General features: G+C 55.5%; 1 protein-coding gene across 1 annotated transcript; it reads left to right on the plus strand.

Annotated features, from left to right (window-relative positions):
- Positions 1-1,071: 1,071 nt before the first annotated feature.
- BESB_008320 (Sof1 family domain-containing protein) lies at positions 1,072-7,404 on the plus strand (the record flags this gene model as incomplete). Its single annotated transcript, XM_029359586.1, has 13 exons — positions 1,072-1,185; positions 1,498-1,623; positions 2,159-2,264; positions 2,498-2,757; positions 3,215-3,284; positions 3,747-3,856; positions 4,435-4,483; positions 4,960-5,000; positions 5,611-5,750; positions 6,036-6,161; positions 6,500-6,694; positions 7,007-7,082; positions 7,318-7,404. 13 exons carry the CDS (start codon positions 1,072-1,074, stop codon positions 7,402-7,404), a joined length of 1,500 nt encoding a protein of 499 aa, XP_029222499.1.
- Between the last annotated feature and the right edge of the window lie 2,633 nt (positions 7,405-10,037).

Raw genomic sequence — 10,037 nt, forward strand, 5'->3', positions numbered from 1 at the left:
AGCGCAATGTTGCGCTTCTATGCTAGCTACTTTCAACGGGTCTTCAAGTTGCAAGCGCACGCTTGCATGCGCGAAAATGACTCGACAGAAGAACCGACAGTACGGAGACTAGGTGGATTGAACACACTTTTTCAGGAGGCGTCGGTATCGAAACATCTAATCCTCTAAACCACTTACAGAGTGGCTTTTTTCTGATTCCCCTACTCCTTAGTGTCGTTGTTGTTTTCTTGACAGCTCCGCTCCCTCAATCGATACGCCGGTAATCTCCTCACCTCCCGGTTGTTCAAGAATCCGCATTTGTTTCCCTTTGGTGTTTTTGTTTCGCTTATCTCGGCCTGTGGTATACGTCTTCCTTTCTTGATTGAGAATCTTCGTTTGTTTTCTGCTTTTCTACCCTTCTCTTTCTCGACGTCGTTGCTCCGCCTGTGGGGCTGGAGAGAGCCAATACGGTAGGCACAGCTGTGTCTCTGTCTCCTTTTTATTCTACTTTTAACGCAGCCTGGCCACGAACTCGCAGGGTGACTTCTTGTGCAGCCAGGGATTTTTTCAACGCGTCTATTCTTCTCGTCCCTTATCTGCGAGGCCCGCGACCATCACCCAAGGCCCCTGCCTGACTTCCCGGCTGAGACATTTTCACGGTGAATGAACACTGCAAGATTCCCCGGCTAGTGTGCGCGCTCTCAGGCTCTCACGCGTTGCTTCCATCCGCTCCGTTGGCGTCTCCGTATTCTTCTCCATCTCTCTGTGGCGCTTTATTCCGGGGCAAGAGCGAGAAGTTCGTCTTGAGGCGGGCAGGAGAGGCAGAAGCGAGGAGAGTGCACGCGGACGTTGGGGTGATCTGGCGCATGCAGTCCCCCTGATTGTCCCTTCGTCTTGTCCGTCCGTCGTCCTCTCTCCTCTGGCGTCTCCTCCTCTCTCTTTGTGGTTCTCTCCGTCGGTCGCTCTCTACTTCTGGTCGCCTCCTAGGTGAGGGCCTGCTTCCTCGAGGTTGCGCAGCCCCCGCTCTCGTCTTCCGCAGCTGTGTCAGCGCGCGGTATTCTACTCCGCGTTCTCGGCCTCACTTGCGACAAGATGGTGAAAGTCAAAGTGATTCACCGAAACCCGGCGGACTACGTCCAGCAGAAGCCTGGGCAGCTTCAGCGCGTCGTGCGGAACTTCGACCCCGAAGTCCACCCCTTTGAACGGGTAAGAGCTGGCCGGCGCCTGCCTCGTCGCGCCACCTCGCAGTTCGTGCAGATGTCGCCTTCGTCTAGCGCACGCAACCGTCAGTCCGCAGGCAGACGCACTCGCACGTGTCGGCGAAGGCAGTTGGTGCGCAGCGACCGGCTCCCAGTCCTGTTCAAGCATGCCTGCGTTCTGGCGGCGCCTTCTTCTGTTGGCCGCAGCTGCGCACTGTCGCGTGTTGCGTCTGCAGTTTGCGTCGCTCTCTGGGTAGACTGGCGTCGCAGCGAGTGTGGTGACCCCGCATTTTGGGTGCGTCGCGTGTCGGGCCTTCAGGAGCGAGAATACGCGCGCGCGCTGAACGCCGTGAAGCTGCAGAAGATGTTTGCGAAGCCGCTGCTCTTCTGCATGGAAGGCCACAGAGACGGTGTCAAGTGCATGACGCGCGGAAAGAGCCAAGCGGTGAGGCGCGGCGTGCAGAGACTTGCAGGCGTGTGGCGGGGGGGAACGCTCCCGCGGCGGCCTGCGCAGAAGCTGCGAGAGGATGGCGCGCCCCCGCGACGACGGACACAGCGTAGAAATCGAGATAGAAGTTGAGATAGTTTTTCTCGGCGTTGCTGCCGGCGCGAGGCAGAGACGCGGCCACGCGTTTTGCCGACGCAGAATTGCCTCCACTACGAGCTAAACTGGGTTACACTGCGTTGCATACAAATGCGGCATACAACAGAGCGACATTGCATGTCGTTTGCCGCAACAACGGATTATTCTCTCGACATGCGCGCAAGTGCATCAAGCGACCGCAAGGCGCGTAGACTGGTGGGCGAGATAGTGTCTGCACTTTGGCTCCTGAACTGCCACCGCGCTGCAGGTAGACACGTGTGGAGCCCTGGCATTTATACGTGGCGTCTCACACCTATCCCGAATTCGTGAAAGGGCGCTGCGTGAGAGAACCGGGGGGCATCAGAACCCGAATTTGTTTTGCCGGTGTCCACTGCAGGCGGCGGTGTGGACGGGGAGCTGCAATGGCGAGGTTGCGGAGTGGAACTTGGGGGCGACGAAAAAGTGTGTGAAGGTCTTCCAAGCCCACGATGGGTTCGTCAGAGGTGCGTCTCACCCGTCCCCGGTCTCGCGATGGGCGTGCATGTTCTGGGTGGTTAGCGGGTGCCTCGCGAGTCTCTCTGCGTTGCACGCGTCCCCTCGCGAGCAGATCTTCTCTCTACTTCGCGTGCGATTTCCTCAGCGTTTGGCGCCCTTCTGCGCGCGCGTCCGTGGAGCGCAGTGGTGCACTGCTTCTCGCCTCTGCGTGCGCGACGTGTCTCGCGGCTCTTCTGCGCAGGCCTTTGCATATCCCCTAAAGACCAGAGACTCCTGACCGGGGGCGACGACCGGAAGATCAAGATTTGGAGTTTGCGGTCGCCTTCCGCGGCGCTCTCCACGCTCGACGTCGCGGCACTCGAGCTCGAGACGTCCTCAGTCTTGCGCCGGGGTCGCGGCCGCAAGAGCGAGCAGGACGAGCCCGAAGAGGACGGCGCCGCAGACGACGACATCGAGGACGGACAGACGGCACACGCGGTGCCCGCGTTGGTGGCTGAGACGGTGAGTCCTTCAGGCGCACGACGCAAACGGCGCGCGCGCCACAGGAGCCCCTGCGTCCACAGAGAGAGGGAGGGAGGGGGGAAGGTGTTGCTGCGTGTATCACGTGCCTGGTTGCCACACCACATTCGGCCCTGCCACTGACTTGCGTAGGCGGCAAGGCGTGGCGAGCGAGAGGCCAGCGAGGAGTAGAGGGGCCGCAGAAGCGGCTTGCACTCGCGCGAGCGGGAGGCGGAGAGAGAAACGGCGGGGCGCGACACGTGCTCGGGGTGGGGGTGTTCGTACTCACGGGGGAGACAAAAAAGACATGCGTGCACGGGAAGGCAGCAGAGATGCGTCGCTCTCCCCGCACGGGTAAAGGCAGCTGGGAACAGGATAGCGATGACGTCGGAGCGTGGAAACAGCGCTTCGTCGGTCTCCAGCGCGAAACGCCTGTCTCGTGTGTTGTGTGCCTGCGCAGCCGACGGCCGTGTTCACATCAGAGTCTGTGGTGACGTCCCTAGATCATCACTGGACGAAGCCGTTATTCGGTATGCCCGTACAGTTGCTGGCCTCGGGGCTTAGGGTTGATGCTGGCTGTGTGTGAGCGTAGTCTACCTCTGCGTGTCGCCTTAGTTGGAGATCTTGTGACTCCTCTTAACGCGCCTCAAGCGCAGGGGCAGCCGCGTGCGCTGCGAACTCGCCGATCTCGGGTTCGTTGCCCTTCGCCGCTCGAGGCCGCTCCAACTGCGCAGTCGCTGTGTCTGCTTCCATTTCGTTTACGAGGCATGAATGCTTTTCCTCCCGCGCAGAGGACGTGCGGCTCCTGTGCGTCGGTTTCGTTTCCGTGTGGGAGCTGCTTTGGCGGGCTCCCTGTTGCGCTTTCTGAAGTGGTACTCATTTCGCTCCAGCAGGATTTCACTCCGCCGCGTATCGGGTTGAGAGGCTACCGGGCATGGCTGTGGCGGCTCCTGCACACGTGCACGTCTCAGAGTGCTGCGCGGGTGCTGCAGTGTCGACCGGCGAAGACGTGTCTGTGTGGGACATCAACCGCTCCGCGCCTCTCCACAACTTCCAATGGGGCTGCGACCTTGTCCACAGTGCCCGCTTTAATCCCGCAGAGGTGAGAGGGCACGCTCAAACGCGGGCGCTGCCAGCTCTGCTTATGAGACGGAATCCAATGCGCCTCGCCTTGGATTGCTCGACGGCCTCTCATAGCTGGCTCGAGGTGCGCGTGATCACGTCGTGCGTTGGCTGCAAATGTGTGTCCGCCCTGAACACAATCGTCTCATACGGAAGCACTGAGGAAGCGGGTGTGCCGTTTCCCTTGGAGCTGCGTTTGCTCGGGATGCGCGGATGTGTCTCCATAGCCGGCATGTTCGCCGTCTCGTGACGTAGCAACGACAGCATCGTCACGTATCCGTGTTTTTATACACTCAATGTGCCTTATGACTATCCCTCAAAAACACATATTTGCTCCTCAATCGGTGGCAATGAAACGTGGTGTTGGCCCGTCCATGTGTATAGTATTTTCCTGTCGAGTTCTTCATGGTCCATTTGCTGTCATCCGTTCGTTCTGGAGGCAACGGCGATTCAGAATACGCCTGGGCCGCGTGTCGTCTCTGCGGCATGCATTGACAGCTGTTAGCTCAGTGCGACAGCTCACTCTTCTCCAACTCTGCTCTTTGATGGCTCCTGCAGCCGTGTCTGATTGCCGCAACAGGGGCGGACAATTCTGTCGGTCTTTACGGTAGGCGTCGCCGGGAGGGCTTACGATCGGCGGCTCCACGTGGACGTTTTGGGCCACACGGCTGCGTCGCCGCATCGATGTTTGTGTTTGCAAGATCGCAGTGAGCCGTGAACTCAGTCTCGCTCCCCTTCACCGGCCTCTCTAGCACGCCATGCGAAGGAGATATTAAAGATAGAGCCACGAAAGTGGTGTGTGGGACTCCAACTATGCCTTTAGCTTCTCGTTGTTTCTGTTTTTACTCCATCTCTTCTCATTCCGCTTCCGTTCGGTGGCTGGCGTAGGGTACTCAGACATGCAGCTCGATGCGGAGCTTGCAGGTGGGAGTGTTTGTTCTGTTTTTCCATTCCCTGTCGCCAGACTCATCATCAGCGCCACTACCAATGGTATCGGTCGTCACTTCTCCTGAGGACTGGGTATCTTCGTTGTGTTCCTGAGCCAACGAATTGTTCTTTACGTATACTTGTCTTTATATGCAGATCTCAGAGCAAACACTCCAATTCGCAAAGTTATGATGAAGGTACGATTTCTCTTCACTGCGTTGTTACACAACCTGTAGGGAGCAAGTCGAGAGACTGCACGCCTGCAGGGCGAGTACGCTGCAGCATCGTTTACATCTTGTGTATCTCCAAGATGTTTGGCATGCAGGCGCGGCTTCCGTTCGGATGGATAGGGTGTCATCATGTTTGTGACTGACGTAATCTCGAAGCTCAGCGTAGCCTCGCAGCAGGCGCGAAGCGCCAGAATCCTACAGAACCGTTGTCCCAGCCTCCGGGTACTTGTAGGTGTCTTAGCAAACGTGACATATGACTATTGGCGCTCTGCCAGAAGCTTCCAGACCTTGCCTTCCGCGTCATGTAGAAAGAGTGCTTCTCGTCGTCAGTGTGTGCGGCGCGTATCCTGATCGTTTTGCACGAGCTGTAGTCCATCTGCGCTGGCGGTCCACTGCTGTACCTCTCACTATGTGCTACGCGCATTCGGTGAACCGGTCATTCTTGACGTCCTTGATGCTTCGTTCAGGAGCAGCAGACTGGCTGGCACCTCTTAAGCAGATCGCTGCGATACTCCTGTGCGGCTTCCTCAGCTCAGTGCGATTGAATGTCGATCGCGGTTCGTGTTCTATTGTGCAGATGCGCAGCAACGCCGTTTGCTGGAATCCCATGAACCCCCCGAAGTTCACGACCGCGAGCGAGGACCAGAATTTGTATACATTTGATATGCGAAAGCTCTCAGCGCCTCTGATGATCCACCGAGACTTCGTCAATGCAGTGTATGGTCACGACATCTTCACGAGACGCTACTACAGAGGGAGAACCCGCAGCAGGGAAATGGCGAACTGGGAAACGAACACCTGCGTATGCGCTTCCTCGCGTGCTTACATACACGCATCTCTTCTCCACAGCCGCTCCTATGGTTCCCGCCGTAGGCGGCGACCCCATACATGCCTCATCTCGTCTTCTGGCGGTGATTTGTGCGTGATGACCAATGCGTTCGGGTGGATAGTTGTTGCGGCCTGCACGGTAGCGTTCTTTGTTCGTTGCTGTTCCTATCGCAGCCTGGATGTGGATTACTCCCCGACCGGCCAGGAATTCGTTGCTGCTTCATTTGACGGCACAATCAGAATGTTTAAGGTTGACGAAGCTCGAAGTCGCGATGTCTACCATACGCGTCGCATGCAAAGGTAATTGGAGATGTTCGCATTAGTGCAGTTTTCGAGCAACTTTTTCTGAACAGCTAGCGTGTGGCCGCGCATGACTGTGAAAACTGCGTTCCGCTGTTAGAGTTTCGTTCCATGCGAAAGTGCGCCCAGAGCGTTATTTTGCTTCTCGAACACGTCGGTGAGTCATCTCTGAATGCAGGCCTGCTGAGGAAGCAATGGGTAGCATGCGCTGCATCCACCTCACCAGAGCGGTACAGTGACGGCAACCCATCCTCCAGCGTTTGTCCTCTAGTGCGGTGGTAGTCTCGTCAAATATGCGCGGTATCCCGTTGGTTGTGTTCGGGTTTTTTTTTCTGCAGTGTGCTATGTTGCAGATATTCTGCGGACTCTCGATTTGTTATTTCGGGGTCTGCGGATATGTGCGTTCGCGTATGGAAGACGGATGCCTCGGCGCAGCTGGGGCCGCGAACACATCGCGAGCGGCAAGCGATGGCGTACCGAAAGACTCTGACAGAGAAGTTCTCGCACCTAAAAGAGATTAAACGGATTGCCAGGTACGTCTCATCATCCGATCATCCCAGCTCTACGTATTCTCTACGTTCTTCCAGTTGTCAATTGCTCTACACGGTCAGCTTGCTCTTTTGCATTTGTCCAAGACTGGTTGCCAGTAGCTCATACAGGCCGTTTACTTTGACTGACGATGCATTGCCACCTTTCCGAGATTCCGTCCGCTAGGTGTTCCATTCGCCCCCCCCCCCCCCCCCCCCCCCCCCCCCCGCCCCTACCTACCTTTACGATGCTTAGGCGGTGTCCAACACATAGCCACACTAAATAAGTTGCGTCTGGTCGCATCATTCATCGTGCAGACACCACCACGTGCCTAAACTGATCAAGAAAACGCAAGAGAAGAAACGCGAGATGACTGACGCGCGCCGGCGAAGAGTAAGTGCACAAGGAATGCGCGTACGAGCTCCGGTACTAGACTGTTGCGTCAGTGGGCATGCCTCGTCGTGTTCGGCTTTCTCCGAGGGGCTTTGTGACGGTATGTTTCCAAGGGCGTAACGTTTCGAGTGGTGGCACATGTTGCTGACAAATTCATGCTTTCATTGCGAATCGGATAATGCACTTTCACGCATGATTATTTTGGTCATATCTCGTTGTGTTGCATTGTGTTTAGGAGGAGAATCGGCGGAAGCACTCGAAGCCTGGAAGTGTTCCATTCGTGTCAGTCAAGAAAGCGGCCGTCTATAGGGAGATTGAATGAGCAAAGAAGTCATTTCAGTAACATTTGTCAGGCTAATGGTGGTTATGGGCGGCGGGATGCTTATTACTCCGATGATGTGAAGATGAGAGACTTATTAAATCTGGTACAGTATAATGCTCCGGGGGACTTCGAGCCTCTGCGCGTTCCACATTCTCACCAGCGGGTGCCGATGTGAGAAGTCTAAACGTACAGAAGTATGCACACTGCGCTTCACCACGACATCGCTTTTGGTGGGGACTCTGCCATCCTTCAAGGGACACGAAGTTATTTTATTCCCTCGGCTGTTTTTGCAGTATTGTCAGCGCCGAGGATAGTCTGAAGAAAAATACAACAGTCTCTTGCAGTCAATACGCCCAGGTGGAATGTCTGTCACTGGAACATCTGGTGACAGCGTGACACATACGTGCACTGAATCCTTCCGTTGCGACACTGGTTTGTGGTCCTACTTCACCGGGATCTCCGCCAAATGGGCCGTGTTTTTGCTACTCTATGCTGTACTGGTATCGACGCATGGATTCGTAGCCGGCAGCGGTGTCACGGGACAGTTTATGGTCGGTAGAGTGTGAGGCATTCTCTGGCTTTGTCTGCGCTACTTGCCGGATTCGATGTAGGTGTGTCGGCTTTCCCTCCGGTCTCCGGCTGGAGATATTGATATGTATCTGTCATTGCGTACTCCTGCGGAGTCCGCCGCCTGTTGGGCGGGCTGCGGTCAAGCTGAAATGGTTTGTACCCCCCCCGAAAGGGTATTCCGTCACTCTTTTCATCTGGGTGCGTCGAGGTATAATCTGATGCCTCGCACGCGGTGCCGTAGCCGTAATGTACGTGCACGAGCTGGATTCGTCGGAGCTGTACTGGCGCAGCTGACATTATCATCCGCAATAAACGGGGGAGGCATGGGTTTCACACGAGCTTTCTACTACGGCCGTAAAATCCGTTAGGAACAGAATGTGGCATGCCTTGTGCGAAGGCGACGGGCAGTGCGTCCGTGGTTGTGGTGAAGACGTTAACCACCTTACAGAAAACTTGCTAGGCCAAAACGTTTTCGCGGGTGCCATGGATCCCTCACCTTGAATACCGATCCAGATGGATGGCGCTCTGCTGCGGACATTGCGCTGCTTGTACAGTCTGTCGCATTGTGGTTCCCCGGCAGGATCGCTACCAGTTCGTCTTCGCGAACAGGCCCTGATATTTTCAACAGTGATCGTTGGCCATATGAGTCAGTAGGCATAAATTCCCACCGTTTGTGTCTTGCCGAAATCTCATGCGGGGTGTACAGTCAAGAGTTCCTGATACTTTTGTCTTGAGTGGCGGAACTATTTTTGCCACCCCGAAATCATTGATGACTGGGTGGTAGACTCCCCGGCCAACAAACTGGCGAGACTTGAACGCTCCCTGAACGCAGCCAACTCAGTTCGAACATGCTGCTTCGTCAACCACGTGCCTTACATTAAGATTTTCAATATCGTTCAAGACGGCCCTATCCTCTGAACTTCAGTTGCTCCGACTACGCGAGTATCGCTACGTACTTGTCATCTGACTGACTGTGCTCCTCCAGGGTTTGTCGACCCATTTCCGTTATTTCACTCTGCACCTCCGATATGTAGCACGCACTATTTGGAATATTCAGTTACGTCAAAGAGTGCCCGCACTGCAATGCTCTCGGCCATGCGCTCGGCTGCGGCCTGTCATAGCTGGGGTTGTCCTCCAGCAAAGTGTGGTATCAACAGCATGCTGACTGTCTGTGCTGCTTGCGTCGCTTCCTCGAGCATGGAAGCCTCCTGTTCACCATCCTGTCGCCACATATGTGTAGCGTGCTCTTTCAAGGTAACACCCAGGGCACGACACGTACATAGATGCGAAATCGCATCGGATTTTTCCGAAACGGCTGAGTAAGGTACGTGCCTCGGCTGCCGATCAAATTCACCGCGTCATCTCACAACGTTTTGTTGGAGAAACACTTGCCTCAATTCAGTATCATCCACAGGTGTCTTGGCTGCCGCAAGCGAGGCATCCGTGACCTGAGCGAACCGGCTTCCGTTCGAGCTCGGGGCGTGAAGAACTTCATTGAACACTTTTTGGGAGTCGGCAAACGCATTTGTAAAATCCTATATCAGTCAGACCATTGGAAATTGAAATTCAGTCTCACGGTGAAGCATGCGTCGTGCTACCTTCTTCGCCTTTGTAGCGTCTTGTGTTGCGTGCCAGAGCTCCAAAGCAACGGGTACATCGTCTTCCGGCAGACCCCCAAACGATGTAGTCAGGGCCGAAGCCTTGCCATTTTCATACGCTTTCAGACCGCCTATCTGCGGCAAAGCAGTAGCAGCAATAGTTAATGTGATGCTCCACTTCATTATGTTTGCAAAAGAGGACAACAAAACGATTCGCCTGGCTATAGGGTGAGCTGCAATACAACTCGGCCCTCTTTTGTTTTGCCCAGCAAGGCTTATGTGTACAGACGCTTGCGTCGAAAAGTTGCACCTCTGCACAGCAAACTACCTTTCAAACCATATCAGCATGCGCATGTTGACATCGTTATCGATTCACGCAGGGAAGGTCTTCTAACTTTTAGCGTTGTTTCTCTCGCTAGCAAACCTTTTAAGAACGACTGACGCTGCAATGAATGTGCGAGCATC

This window comes from Besnoitia besnoiti, chromosome I, assembly GCF_002563875.1.
Source record: "Besnoitia besnoiti strain Bb-Ger1 chromosome I, whole genome shotgun sequence".
Lineage (NCBI taxonomy): Eukaryota > Apicomplexa > Conoidasida > Eucoccidiorida > Sarcocystidae > Besnoitia > Besnoitia besnoiti.